Source organism: Mycteria americana, chromosome 6, assembly GCF_035582795.1.
Source record: "Mycteria americana isolate JAX WOST 10 ecotype Jacksonville Zoo and Gardens chromosome 6, USCA_MyAme_1.0, whole genome shotgun sequence".
NCBI classification, from domain to species: domain Eukaryota; kingdom Metazoa; phylum Chordata; class Aves; order Ciconiiformes; family Ciconiidae; genus Mycteria; species Mycteria americana.
Genome location: NC_134370.1, coordinates 67,438,019 through 67,452,661, shown reverse-complemented (window position 1 = coordinate 67,452,661; position 14,643 = coordinate 67,438,019). Strand labels below are relative to the sequence as shown.

At 55.1% G+C, this 14,643-nt stretch overlaps 1 protein-coding gene across 1 annotated transcript in view; it reads left to right on the top strand.

Annotated features, from left to right (window-relative positions):
- The window catches only part of PCSK6 (proprotein convertase subtilisin/kexin type 6), a 38,006-nt gene that overhangs the window by 21,655 nt on the left and 1,708 nt on the right, over positions 1 to 14,643 (top strand). The window contains exons 8-20 of the mRNA XM_075506333.1: positions 142 to 354; positions 1,826 to 1,926; positions 3,535 to 3,638; positions 4,243 to 4,360; positions 5,461 to 5,649; positions 5,889 to 6,025; positions 8,035 to 8,214; positions 8,831 to 8,933; positions 9,519 to 9,715; positions 10,156 to 10,243; positions 11,570 to 11,661; positions 12,957 to 13,086; positions 14,114 to 14,226. Of these exons, the coding sequence (XP_075362448.1) occupies positions 142 to 354; positions 1,826 to 1,926; positions 3,535 to 3,638; positions 4,243 to 4,360; positions 5,461 to 5,649; positions 5,889 to 6,025; positions 8,035 to 8,214; positions 8,831 to 8,933; positions 9,519 to 9,715; positions 10,156 to 10,243; positions 11,570 to 11,661; positions 12,957 to 13,086; positions 14,114 to 14,226 (1,765 nt within the window). The remainder of the gene's footprint in view (positions 1 to 141; positions 355 to 1,825; positions 1,927 to 3,534; positions 3,639 to 4,242; positions 4,361 to 5,460; positions 5,650 to 5,888; positions 6,026 to 8,034; positions 8,215 to 8,830; positions 8,934 to 9,518; positions 9,716 to 10,155; positions 10,244 to 11,569; positions 11,662 to 12,956; positions 13,087 to 14,113; positions 14,227 to 14,643) is intronic.

Genomic DNA, 14,643 nt, shown 5'->3' with positions numbered 1-14,643 from the left:
CCTACCTCCTGACCCAAAAATCAGGCTTAGTGACGGCATCCCAGTGCCGGGGGAGGGCTGCTCCCTCCTCCCCGTGCCGGGACGGCTGCTCGTCCCGATCAAACGTCTCCTCTCACCCCCCTGTCCCCTCTCTGCCCGCAGGGCCGCAGGGGCTTGGGGTCCATTTTCGTCTGGGCGTCAGGGAACGGCGGCAGAGAGGGCGATTACTGCTCCTGTGATGGCTACACCAACAGCATCTACACCATCTCCATCAGCAGCACCACCGAGAACGGCTACAAGCCCTGGTACCTGGAGGAGTGTGCCTCCACCCTCGCCACCACCTACAGCAGCGGGGCTTTTTACGAGCGGAAAATAGTAAGTTTTACCCCGACGTCGAGTGGGGCAGCATCCCCTGGATGTTTTCTGCATGGCTGGGCTGGATGATGGCTCGGTTGTTAGAGCCGGGCTTTGCCCTTAGCCCTGTGGTGGGTTTTGCTCGTGGTTTTTTATGGTGGGGCCAAAATTGCTCTGGTCCTTGGGAAGAGCTCAGGGATGTGGCGTTTTCCCTGGTAAATGGGTGAAAGGGCTGGAGGTTTGCAAAAATACCCATGCAAATATTTACCTGTCCCCCGAAGTGCTTGCTCACTGTCCCTCGCTTCAAAAAAAGGGAATTTTGAGGATTTTTAGCCTGAGAGAGAAAAAAGAGGGAGGATGGAGGCGTTTGGCAGGGATGTGGCAGCCCCAAATGGGGAGCAGAGACTTTTCAGAGCCGGGAATTGCCTGAAAGCACGTGCACGTGTGGATCAGCCTGGTTTTCCCTGCACCCCAGGCTGTATTTGCCCTGTCCCAACAGCTGCTGTGGTCTCATCACAGCGAGGCCTTTCGCGACCGACGTCCCCGTGCATCATCCGAACCTCGGGCGGTAAAACATCCCCCACCGGCACGGTGCCTTACCTGAGCTGGGAGGGAGTTTTCCACCCAAATTAGTTTTTTGACAAATAATGTGGTTTTTTTACAAGTCTTTTTTTTTCCTTTTATTCAAGAATGATTCGTTTGGCCCCTAAAAGATTAATTTCCAGAATCCAAGTGCCTCATTGGGGCCATTTTCATGGCACTAAGGAGCATTTGCGTGGCTGAGGCCAGCACCAGCCCAGGGCTGCTGGAGCATCACTGGGCAAAAAAGCAGCTTCCAGGGGCACCTCGGGGAGAAACTGGGTGGCGTGTGTGTGCCCCCCTCCAGAAATTACCAGATTAACTCAAAACCCAGGAGCCTTTTAAAAATGTAACTGATGGAGCATCTCTTTGCCCACCTCCTCTCTCCGAGCTTTTGGTACCCAAGCATCGTGCTCTGCCCTGAAACAAAAAAGCTGGAAATGGCTTTTTTCCCTCTTTTTTTCCCCATGCATATGAAAATTCTTGCCTGACACCAGGAACTGGAGCTTTTAAGGAAAGTGTTTAATATGGCACAGCTCAACATGCACCCGTGGGTGCGTACCCACACCAGCCCTGCCCTGCTGACACCACTCCATCCACGGCTTTTCCTCCAGCTGACCCACAGCGAAATTGCCTTTTTTTCCCCCTTTCACATATTTTTTGCACCTTTGAGCAAAGGAAAATGTAAGCAGGGGTGTTTTCTCATGCGCCACATGTACTGCAGCCCATTTTTGGGGGCTCAGAGCACCCTGATGGTGTGGGAGCCATGGCAGGTTTGGGTATCCGCAGGCTCAGCTCTGCGCTGGCAGCATCCTAAGCAAACCTGGGGTAGCAAACCTGGGGTGCTCGATGGGGTAGCGCCCACGCCGGGAGCATCTCCAGCAGCATGGGGCTGCAGCTCCTCTCTCCGCAGGTCACCACGGACCTCCGGCACCGCTGCACAGATGGCCACACTGGCACCTCCGTGTCCGCCCCCATGGTCGCGGGCATCATCGCCTTGGCTTTGGAGGCAAAGTAAGTGTAACCATCGGCTTGTGGGGGGATGTTTCCAAATTTAGTAGCTGGCAAGTAAAACCAGAAAGAAAAAAGGTGGGTTTTTTTTTTCCTCTGGAGCAACTCAAAATGGGGCAAAGTTATTGTAAATTGCTCCTTTTTGGCAAGGTTTGATACAGTGTTGTTGTTTTGCATCTAATCTTCCTGCAGGTGTTTTATTGAGCTAATTCTTCACTTGTTGGCATCTGTTGAAAAGTTGGGGTTGGTGAGATAAGTCAGGCTTTTCATTTGGTGCACTGAAACTGCTGACAGCCGTCTCCAACAGGAGTTTTATAAATACTTCCTGGAAAAAAAATGTCAGAAAACATGACGGAAAATGGAAAATGTCCGTAGAAGTGATGGTTTTCCGCTAGTGTTTCATTTCTGGGGGAACAGGACTCCTTTTGCATAATGTCAAAAACCCACGTGGCATGACCAGCAGCGACATGCTCCCTGGTTCAAAAGAGCTGCTCTTTGCCTCTTGTCCCCATCCCGGTCCCATCCCGGTCCCATGGTGGTCCCCCAGCCGAGGAGCAGCCCCGCAGGGGACCAGGCTCACCCCTTGGGCATCCCTGTGTTGCTCCATGGAGCATCTTCTCATGAGGTTCTCACTATTATTATTATTTTTACTGAGTGGAAATAAAAACAAGGCTGCAAATAAGCCGCAGGGCAGCGTTGTGCTCGCGTCCGGGGACAGCGGTCACGGCACGTCGGCTCCAGTCCCTCTCCTCCGGTTTAATCCCAGCGCCCAGGTCGGGTGAGCACGTTTCCGGAGATGCCATTTTCATTACAAATATATTAAGAGTATTAGATATAATTTTTGTATTGTTTAGCTGAGGCATAAAACGCAACATTAAGTACCAGGGCTTGGTGCTCAGGCACTCCATTATGACGAGAAGGAATAAATTGAATTTCTGTTCTTAAATGTTGCTCGAGAGCAATATAAATCCCAGCTTGAGATGCTGAAGAACTGACTGTAAGAAAAGCGTGGAAAATTCTTCGGCAGTATCCCCAGGCTGGGGTCTTGTGGGGGGCTCAAAAGCACACAGCGCTTAGTGTCCAGCTCCCTGAACACACAAATATCATGCAAACCCTGCCTAGGAGGGGTTTTGGAAACACTTTGGGTTTCATTTTTCTGTTAAATGAGCAGGCCAGATTTTTTTCTAGCCATTTTTGCAGTTATTCTTATAAAGGGAAGGTTTGCCCAGCAGTGTGTATCAGCAAGCTGCTGAGCCTGGTACCCTGCCTCAGGATGTGCTTCGTTCCCGACGTCCTGCAAGAAAATAGGGAAAACCTTCCTGATTTGTTCCAGTTATACCCTGGAGCGCGAGAGCTAAATACCCTTGGCCAGGAATAAATCCTGCAATGCCCGTGGGCACGTGGCATCCCTCCCTGGGGCAACCCCCTCTGCTGGGGCACCCCAAGTGATGGCCAACCTCCAGGCAGGGTGTTAGCATTTAAATCATCGATTCATGCTCTTTTGGAGCAGGAAAGAGTTTATTGGGGGTTCTTTAACCCAATGGGGGTCCCTGCTGCTGCTGGGAAGACTGGAGGCAGCAGAGCCATCCCATGAGCCAAGTGTTGTTGCAGCCCCCTGCTCACCTGGAGGGATGTCCAGCATCTGCTGGTCAAAACCTCACGGCCGGTGCACCTGCGAGCGGCCGACTGGAAGACCAACGGCGCGGGGCATAAAGGTGAGGGGCCGCGGGGGCAGAGGCGACGTGGCAAAAATGGCCATGCAAGGGAAATTAAAGGTCCCCAGAGCTTCACTCGTGGAAGCGTTCGCCCTGGATGGCTGCTTTCAGCTGGCTCGGGGGCTCCTACCATCAGGCTGTTGAGTGGAGGGAGGAGAGGGCAGTAATTTGTGGGGCAAGATGCTTGGAAGGCTTGCTTGATGGAGGCTTGGCAGTCTTGCTTGGCAGAGGCTTTGAAGCTTTGCTTGGTGAAAGCCTGGAAGCCTTGCTTGATGGAGGCTTGGCAGCCTCGCTTGGTGGAAGCTTGGAAGCCTCGCTTGGTGGAAGCTTGGAAGCCTTGCTTGGTGGAGGCTGTCCTGAGCTGCAGTGTTGGCTGCTCCTGTCTCTGGGCTGCTCCCAGCAATGGGTTTTCTATGGTGCCAACATGGAGTTGGGGTGCAACTCGGGCAGGGTGATGAGCTCCGCATGTCAGAGCACCTCGTACCCCAACGGGGTCAGCTCCACACCTTCTCTGATGGTCAGAGGATGCTCTGCCAAGAGCCGAGGAGGAGCTACTGGTCCCTGCTTGGAAGGCAGTGGGTTTCTGAGTCTTCTCTCTTTCCAGTTAGCCATCTATATGGCTTCGGTCTGGTGGATGCAGATGCTATTGTGGTGGAAGCCAAGAAGTGGAAGGCAGTTCCTCCCCAGCACGTCTGCGTGGGAAGCCTGGACAGGGTGCCCAAGTGAGTGTCATGGGCTGGGGGTCTCTCCTGGGGCACACGGCCGCTTGGAAGGAGCTTTAGGGGAGCTGGTTCTTGTGATGCCAAGGCTCAACCACTGTCCCGGCATTTGGAAAAGGAAATTAGGAGTCGGAGTGGCTGGGACAAGCCCTTGTGCAGGCGAGGTGATGTTCATGAATGTTACGGTCAGAGTGACCCGCACCATCCACCCTGAGGTCTGTTTATTGAGCCACAAGTGCCCACCCAGGGTCTGTGCCTATGGCTCGGCTCGGATCAGGTCCTGCGGGGGGCTCTCCAGGACCAGCTTTGACGGTGGGTGATGTATTTTTGCCCTTTCCATGCTTTTGCTTCCCAGGTGGATGATAAGCAGGGAATTTTTGAGGGCTGACAGTGCTGTTTGCCATTTTGGAAATGGCTTAGGGAGACCAAAATCAACTCACCCACTGGGTCCTACATGAGTGGCGATGGGTTGGGCTCTCCTCCCTCTTCCACCAAACACCTCATCTTGATGGAAGACACCAAAAAACGGTGCTTTGTTGCAAGGGTTCCCAAATTTCCAGTGCCTGGAGTCTCTTTGAATTTTGGCTTCAGGTTCAAACCAGCTTAGGTTCACATCTCATCCTTGGTAGGTCTGTCCCTGCTAGGTTAAAAGGTGGGATCAGGGTTCTGACCAAATGGACGTTCCTGGTTTACCACTGCCTGGCTGTAGAGCAAGTTGAGTTGTTCATCAGAAAAGCAGTCCCTTCGGAAAGACTTGCGTATGCAAAGCAGGAATGAATTTGGAGCCAAGTGTGTTCATGAAACTATTTATCTGATACAGACACTAATTACAACCCAAAGAGGAACGCTGTGCTGATAATTATAATAAAGCAGCGCCCTTGCAGCCCATAAGGCATAGATCTTAGAGGCAGTTCAAACCCATCTCGTTACCATCAGGCAATTCAGCAAATTCCTGCGCTAGGACACTGTATTGCGATGGAGGATGAGATAATTTTTGCCGTGAAGCAGTAGGAGACCAGGTTCAAATAGAGCTGGGTGTCCAGGCTGCTGGGACCCAGGGAGCGCTGCCGTCCCCGACGCAATGCTCTGCCCGTCCCCGGCAGGTACATCCGGGCGGACCACGTGCTGCGCACCAGCACCCTCAGCAGCGCCTGCGCCGAGCACCGCGACCAGCACGTGCTCTACCTGGAGCACGTCGTGGTGCGGCTCAGCATCTCGCACCCGCGCCGGGGCGACCTCCAGATCAGCCTCGTCTCTCCGGCGGGGACCAGGTCACAGCTCCTTGCCAGGAGGTAAGAGCGGCCGGAGCACGCGTCTGGGCTGGGCAGCATCCTCCTTTAGGGGGTTGCTGCAAGTTTGCTCAGGTTTTTCGGGAAGGCAGGAGGCATGCTCGGGTCTCAGCTGCAGGAGGGCTCCATGCAAGGGTGGGTGCGTGCAAGGATCTCTAAAGTCCTTAATTACCTATCCACCTTTTCCGATTAAATAAGACATTCAAAGTCACGCTTCTTGATGCACGGTATTACCATTGCAGGGTGTTCGACCACTCCAACGAGGGGTTCAAGGGCTGGGAGTTCATGACCGTCCACTGCTGGGGGGAGCGGGCAGCAGGGGAGTGGACCCTGGAGATCCATGACACGCCATCCCAAGTGCGCAACCTCGCGGTGCAAGGTAAGGGTCCCTCCGCACCCACGTCCCCCAGCGCCAGCCTGTCCCCCTTGCCCCCAAAGCTCTTTGCAGGCTGCTTCACCTGGCTGTAACTTTTATTGCGAGTTTTGTGGTCTTCAGCAAAACTGTGTTGCCCAAATTTTTCAAAAATGGGAATAAAACTTCAGCCCTGAGCTCAGGAGGCTGCTGGTCTGGCTGAGCCGGGAGCAGGTTTTCTCCCAGCAGCAAACTTGCTGCAACCGAGAACCAGGTTTCCAAAATTAAACCGTAATGAGTCGAAACGAGGAAACCTGAGAGCTGTAATTGTTGTTTGTTTTGCTCCGCTGCTGGGACATCTGGCTCGTGGGCTGGTTGTGCAACGGCGCAAGGGGACGATGCCCCTCGGGCTGCGGACGGACGGACGGACATCCTCCCCGGGCTGCCGCCGCGCTGGCAGGGGGTGGCTGGGCTCAGCCTGGCCCCCTGCGTGTCCCCAACCCCGCTGCGTTCCCCCCCTCCCCGGCTTGGCCGCCTGCTCCCTGACCCCTTCCCGGCAAAGGAGCCGGGCTGGCGGGATCCGGCCCCGCCGGGAAGGGGCAGCTGCCTTGCCGGGTGGTGGCAGCGGGGCATGAAGCATCCTGCCTGGGGCTGGCGCGCGTTGCGGGGGTGTTAAAATCCACACGCTCATTGATAGGAATCCAGGAGTATATTAAAAACCTCTCCCACGCAACTTTCTGGCAGGAGGCGCACGTGGGGGTTCATTGTGCAGAAAGTGTTTCTGTTTGCTGCCTTCACCTGAAATCTTTTGAAGTCGGAGAGCAGCAGCGAAGCGCCCACGGAGCTGCTTCTCCCCCTGTATTTACAGTTTGCGGCGGGTGTTTCTGAGCCCCTCGCGGGTGTCAGGGCTCGGCTTTACCTGGCTTTGCAAAATGAAATGAAAACGAGTGCGTTGTCACCCCCTCAAAGGGTCTGCATCAGGTTTGAAGCAGAGAGGGCGAAGCGGGAGGAAAAAGAGGGACAATGCTCCCAGCCTGTGGCAGAAACAGGTATTAAACGTTAATTTAAGACATTAAATTAAACTAATTAAACTGGTTAATTTAATACCAATTAAATACTATGAGTGTCCTGTTGCTGGCACTGCTGCGTCCCCAGCATCAGCCCCATGCAGCCTGGGCTTTCCTTGCGCAGGACATTTTTAATTTAAAGCAAATTTAATTCTTTTGGCGGAGGCGCACGGCTGAGCTCTTTACCGGCTGATGCCTCCCGAGCTCACCCCTTCACAGGCTCCAGGCCACCGCTGCTTGCTTGCAGCAGGTGGGTCCTCTCAGCCCTTTTGGAGAGCCAAGGGATTTGGGTGTTGGAAATTTTAAGCCCTTCCTTGAAAAGCAGGGATTAGTAGTTAAAGCCGAGCGTGCCACGGGTGTGAAGTGGCTCATATTGATGGGGAATTGAAAGAAAAACAGTGCTGGAAAGAAGCAGCAGCGTTTTTTGGACCCCTTCCCCAAAGCGGCATGGGTTGGGGAGGACCCCGGCGTGGGTGTAAGGCCGTGGGGGTCCCCAGCCCCTGGGTGCAGCACGGGCTCCGGTGGTCCCCAGGGTGTTTTGGGGGCCACTGAGCTCAGACCTCTGACATGTTGGATAGGCGGGTGGCTGGAACAACAGCAGCAAGAAATAATCCGGTGTGTGCCGGGTGGCTTTTATCAGACAGAAATAATCCTCCATTATGGAGCTTTTACTGTTAATGGTTCTCTGTGCACTTTGGGCATGAAGGTTATGGTGATGCTGTGGTTTGTCAAACGAGTTATAGAATGAAAAAATACCTCGCAGGTGCCTTAAACGGCTGCATTCGTGCAGGCTGGGAGCTCAGGGGCTCATGAACATTTGTGGGTGTTCGTTGTTTGCTTCTGCATTGCCGTGCCAGTGGTGAAGCCCTGATGGTCCGGTCCATCCTCCTCCTGCTTTCCCCAAAGCCAGGTTCCCCGGGGAGGAGTGGGACAGGGAGCGGGATGGGTGACGTTGCGCCTGCCCCACAGGGAAGCTGAAGGAGTGGAGCCTCCTCTTCTACGGGACGGCCGAGCACCCCTACACCGCGCTGGGCAGCCCCCACTCCCGCGGGAGGACGCTGGAGGTGCCAGCATCGGAGATGGAGCCATCAAGAGCCGCCTTCTTGCAGGGCCAGGTGGAGGTGGCGGAGGAGGAGGAGGAGTACACGGGTAAGCACCGGCCGAGCTGCCGTGTTGTCCCCCCCAAAGTACCCGGGAAAATGCAAACCGGGGTAAACTGGGGGAGCCACGAGGCCTGATCCTGCCCGGGGCCGCGGCAGGCTGGGAGGAGTGGTGCCTGCGGCCAGCGCGGGGCAGCAGGATGGCGAAATTAGAAGGTAGTAAAACGCCCCGTCCCAGTGCTCCCGCCACAAATTGGTGGTGCAGCCGTCTGAGGAGTAAAAAAAGCTCCTCTGTCCACCTTCCCCCACCCCCGGCATGGGCACGGGCAGGCATCCCTGCTGGTCCCCGAGGAGCGGGTCTGGCCCCTCTTTCCAAGCTGCTCCTGCACCAGGGTGTTCAGCCAGAGGGTGGCTGGATGGGATGCATGCTGGGGAGCATGAGCTGGAGGAGAGGCAAGCACCCGGAGCCATGCGGCACCATAGGATAGGTAGGATAAGATATATAAGAGCTGTAAGATAATAGATATAGGATAAGATAGGCGGAGGGTCCTCAGCCCCTTCCCCACGTCTGTCGGTCCAGGGAGGGTGTGCTCAGAGCATCCTGGCAGTGGGGTCTGGGGGATGCTCAGCCTTTCTCCCCGCTGAGCTGGTCTCTCCCTCCCCAGGTCCGTGCCACCCTGAGTGCGGCGACCAGGGCTGCGACGGCCCCAACGCCGACCAGTGCTTGAACTGCATCCACTACAGCCTGGGCAGCGTGAAAACTGGCAGGTGAGGGGTGGCAGGGTGTCCCCACGGGGTCCCTGGGTGGTGGCAGTGCCTTTCCCCAGGGCTCGCACCGCAGCGCGGGTGATAGATGTTTGCACAGAGAAAGAAGCGTATGAGAGAGAAAATGGAGGGAGGAGGAAGCGTGGGGATCCCTGCCCTGGACTAGGGTATGATGGGGTGGGGGACACAGAGCTGGAGAGCCCTGGAGGACCTTGGCCATGGAATCATGCTGGGGAAGAAGCACTGGCTTCACTGGCTGGGGTCACCCACGCCCAAGGGACAGCTAGCTGAGGTGCCAAATCACTTCTGGAATTGGGGTTTCCACTCCTCAATCTCTTGGGCTGGCACAGGGCAAGTTTACGCACAGTCGGGGTTGCTGGCCAAGAGAGTCCCTGGCTCTTTATTACAGAGCCACGACATTCAAGACACCCTAAATCTTAAGAATAAGATGTAAACAAGCCCAAATCACCGCCAAGGCTGGGGGATGCCCCGAATGCTGCGGGCAAGGGGACAGAGGGAGGTGCCAGGCTGCCAGGAGGTGGCCGGCTGTTGGCACCAAAGCCCGGGCACGGGCGGTTCCTTCCCCAGGATGTGCGTGAGCTCGTGCCCTGCGGGGTTTTTCGGCGACAAAGGTGCCCGGAGGTGCCGCCGGTGCTACAAGGGCTGCGAGCGCTGCGTGGGGAGGGGACCGACCCAGTGCACGGCGTGCAAGCGGAGCCTCTACCATCACCAGGAGATGAGCAGCTGCGTGGTGCTATGTCCGCCTGGGTTTTACGCCGAGGAACGTAAGGATGTTTATCACCCGCAAGCTGTAGCATGAGAATATGCAGGGGTTGCTTCTATTTTAAGTGCTATGGGTGGAGAAAACATTTTGATTTTTGAGTATTGGCTTTGAATTTCCCCCCTCAACCCACTTTGCACAGTGAAGGGAGGAGGAAAACCTCTGGGTGTTCAGAGGGTGGTGCAAAGCAGAGGTGCTCAACTCAGCTCTTAATTAGAAGACTGTAATTAATGATCCTAGCTGCTTGCAAAGCATATTTCTTCTTAGCAAGCAATGACAGATAAGGTCATCTGCAATAGCAGGGACCCATCGGGGGGGGGGGGGACGTGCCTCTCCGCCCCGGGGACCTGGCAGTGGGGTGCAGCAGGGCTTTGCGGCTCTGACTGCTGCTTGCAAATCACTGTCCAGATTTTATTCTCCCTGCCTCGCTTTGTTTTTTGAAAGGTCAGAAACGCTGTCTGAAATGTCATCAAAGCTGTAAAAAATGTGTTGGCGAAGCAGACAAATGTACTGCATGCAAAGATGGATTCAGGTAAGATACCAGCACAGGAGGAGTTTATACCTGCAGCATTGGTACCTGTGGTTTAAATTTGGGAAAACCGATGGGAAATGAGAGAGAGAACGTAGTTAAAGACCGAAGATCCTGCTTCCATGGTACTACAGCTGTGGCGTGGAGCTGGGAATTTAAAGGCGGTGCTTCATGTCCCTTTCTTAGCTGAAAAGCACAATTTAATTTTAATTTCCTTTTCTCTAGCGCTTGCCAGGGTGGCGGGTAAGTGCTGTGCTGCGGGCTCAGAAGTGCCCATCCAAATTTGGTGACCTGTGACCACAGCAGCTCCCGGCATTGCAGCATCTCAAATGGCGGGAAAAAAGCAATGAAAATGTTTACACCGCATGTTGCAAAGTCCATGTTTCCTCCCGAGTCTCAGGCGGCTCCGTCAGAGCCATCCCAGCCGAATGGGGCACTTGGTTTTGCTCACCTGGCAGAGCCGGTACTGGGCTGAGCTGCTCCAGGCAAGCTGAAGATGCTCCCTGCAAGTGCAGAAACCATTTCTTCAGCTTCATCCATGCAGGAAAATGTTATCCGATGTACCTGTTGAGCGGGGCTAGTATAGGATAGTGGTTTTCCAGCAATGCGGGTGCAGGCGGGGCAGCCCCGACCCCGCGAGGAGCACCGGGTGCCCTTGCTGCTGGTCCCACGGCTCCTGCAGGATGCAGAGCCCAGCCGTGCTGGCGAGCAGCATCGGCACTGGGGAGAAGCTGTTTTCCATCCCCAAGCTCACATGGAAGCACGATCCCGTAGCGCTTTGCTTCGCTCAGGGGCTGTAAGCAGGCCAGAGTCACAGTGTAGCAGCGGGGCTCTCTCAGACAAGCAAATTGCCGCTGCCAAAAGATTATCTACTCCCTCAGAAAAGCAGAAGTGGAGGCACTTGTCACACATAATCCGCATGGCGCTTGCTTTATATTGTCCAATATCCTTTTAAGCTGGGACTTCAAATCATCCCGGCCACGATGAAGCAGCACCAGCCCAGCCGCGGCACTGAACCAATTTCCTTTAATTCCGGGGAGCCTCATGGTGCAAAAGGTCTTTGGGAGAGCCTGGCTGGCTGCCCACAGGAAAAAATAATTTTATTTCCTCCTGGATACTTAATTAAGGAACCTGCAGCTGTTCCTTTGGCCCAGGCAGGACTTTAATTTCTCCTGAAGCGCTGGCTGCCTTTCCAACACCTCCTGCGCTGCGGGCTGAGCCTGCTGTATGGCACTGGGGGATGTGGAGATGGGGACGGGGGGACGGGCCGTGTCGAGTCCCCAGAGCCTGTAGTTTTGGGCGCAAACATGCTCTCTGCTTTCCCGGCAGCCTGGCAGGAGAGAGCTGCGTGCCAGAGTGCCAGCCCGCCATGTACCTCAGCCGGGAGCCCCGACGGTGCGAGACCTGCGCTGCCAGCACAGGTACGTCCTTTGCCACATGCCCATGCAAAACCCCAAAACCCTCGTGCGTCAAGAGCTGATGCTCACAGTACCCACCCCGAGCCACGGCAGAGTGTGCCGGCGGGGAAGCAATCCCAGGTCTCCAGCACATCCCGCGAGGTGCTGGGAGTATATTCATATTAGAAAGGTTTTTAGGGAGTTTTTACATTTTTATTAGAGCCATTCTTTATTTCCCAATTCCTCTGAAGCCAGGTGCTTTAGTTTAATAAGGTTGCGGGGGAGGCCGTAAAATCCTCTTGGAGTGATGGAAGATGGCTTTGCAGCGTATAAAAATGTCAGGCAGCCGAGGTGCATTATCCCGGCCACCCCGCGGGACCAGGCCGGCCGCTGCTGGCTTCCTCCCGCTGCCCGAAGTCGCTCGGCGTTCCCTTTAAATCCTGCCTTTTTCGCTTCTTGAAAGTCCAATTATTTTCCATTGTTAATGTTTGCGTCTGCCCTCGAAATCATCATAGATCTGATGATAATATGATCTCTAGACAATTCATGTTCAGTGGCGTGAATCTCATCTATCATACATGGGCAATTTCCTAAGACTAAATCCAAAATATTTATTGATCTTGTTGGCAAGCGTGGAAGGGAACAGGCTCTTAATCCCTTAAGAAAATTACTTCCCTTCTAATTCTTATTCCAGTCAGCGTGAATGTACTTCACCACAATTATTTTTCAAGCCTTTTCTCGTCTCCTTTTCCTGCATAACCATTTCTCAAGCCCGGCGCTTGGAAGGCCTCTAATAATACCACCTCCATCACCACGGTTTGCTGTCCCGCCGCAGCACGCTGGCGTCAGCGTGGGGCCCTCCGCTTTCTCAGCTCCTCTGCCGAGCCCTTCCCTCCTCCAGCTCCTCCGCAGCCCAGTTTAGCATCTCTTTTTCCCCATGTTACTCCGCATAGGGTGGGAAAACCAAACCGGTGCCTGCTTGGGAGCGGTGGCTGATGCCCCGGAGGGGATTTTGATGTGCTGTTCCCCAGTGAGCCCCTGTGGCTCACTCTTGGCTCTGCAGAGGGGCAGGACGCTGGGTCCTGGCTGGTTTTTTCGGAATGGGAGCTGGTTTTTTGGGATGGGAGCTGAGTTGTTTGGGATGGGAGCCAAGCAGCCGTGCAGGACCCTGGTGGAACAAGCAGCAGCTCGTTCACTCCCGGGCACGAGCAGGGCAGAGACGAGCCGGTGGCCCCCATCTCATGTGGGGCTGTGGCCACACTGGTGCGATGTGGCTCCCGTCTCCAAAACCACCCATGTCATCTGCCCTGTCCCTGCAGGGCCGGGCGAGGAGGACTGCGCACCCTGTGCCCCCGAGGCCCCCGCACCCCACTGGCGCTGCGTCCCCGCCTGCCGCGAGGGCTTCTACCCCGCCGAGAGCCACGGGCTGCCCAACAAAGTCTGCAAGAGGTACGTTACCTCTCCGATCGCAACCGGAGCAAAGCCGGGACTGATGGGGAGCGCTGGCAGCTACGATAAAAAAAAAATAATGCTGAAAACAGCTCACAGCTGGAGCTGTTTACTAGAGAAATTAAAATAGGGATGAGGGAGCCAGGGCAGCTGTGGGGGTTGGACCCCACACGCCCCTGCCCCATAGATTTAAGAGCAGCAAAGCTGCGCGCTCCCCCGCCGGAGCCAGCCAGCCAAGATGTCTTAGGGCTATGGTGGAAGGGGCTCAGCCCTGGCCCCAGGCTCTTTGGAGGAGGTGTGGGAGGAACGGTGATGTTTAGGCAAATATTCCAGCTTTCAATCAAACCCGCTCTGTTCACCCTGCGGACGTGTTGGAGGAACGTTTGCCCGCTCCTTGGCCTAGCACAGGGGCTGCGTGTGGGAGACTGGGAGATGCCGGGAGGCAGCAATTTGCTCCCACTCGCCGGCACTCGGTGCTTTAAGTGGGGAGTGGGAGTGGATTCAGCCTCATTAAAGCGAACATGAAAGGGAAGGATTAAAGGTGACTTGGGAACAGGCAGCACAGTGCCTGCCTGCCCAGGGTTTCGCTCACCCACGCTGGCTATCCAGCAGGGAGAAACAGGGGACCAGCATCCCTTCCCAGGGATTTTGGGAAGCTACCGTCCCCAGGTGGGAGGCACAGCTGCTGGGCTATTTTCCCTGAGCAAACAGGTGGGAGAGGCACAGATTCCCCTCGCAGCCCTTTTTCTAACTGGGATTGCTGGGAGGAGAGGCACATGTCCCGCTGAGCCTTCCCAGCAGGCGAGAGGAGCGCTTTTGGGATGTCATTAGCTGTCACTGGGCATCAAGCTGGCACCACCGAGCCCATTTTTCCCAGGGCTTCGATAACTTCTCAAGCTTCAGATTCGCTGTTTTCCACATCTTCTGGTTCAATCTGGATGTTGCTGTGCTGGCAGACATGTTTTCTGGCCGACGGCCCATTTCGGATGGGCGCCGGTTGAGACCACGGCGGGGTCTCTGTCCCCAGGTGCGATGACCACTGCTCAGCCTGCGAGGGCTCCGGTGGAAACTGCCTCAAGTGTAAAGAAGGTTTCAGCCTCCTCGGCGGCTCCTGTGTAACAAATGAAACCTGCACCAATGGTAAGTAGTTGTGGCAGAACCGCTGGCACCGTAGTGCTTCCCCGGTGGCAAAAATGAGGAGTTTGGGGGATTCCCTTCAGAATGTAAAGCCGAAAGCACTGCAGCTCTTGGGCTTGCTGGGGCACGGCTGCAGCGAGCCGGGCTCTGGCTGCAGTGGGCAGGCAGCTTACCTGGCAGAGCTGCTGGATATCTGCCTATTGCTCAAACGCATCCAAGCATTTGTATTTTATTATAGTTTTGTCTTGGGGCTAATTCTCCCACTTGCTGCAAAGCTGCTTTATTCCTTCATTAAAACCATGTGAAAGATGCCCTTAAAAAGCGACTCCTTTTCAATTCTTGCTCTTCCAACACTGGAACGAATTGCACCACCTGTTATGTGCAATGTTTGTTTATTTAAAATGTTAATCTGCTCTCATT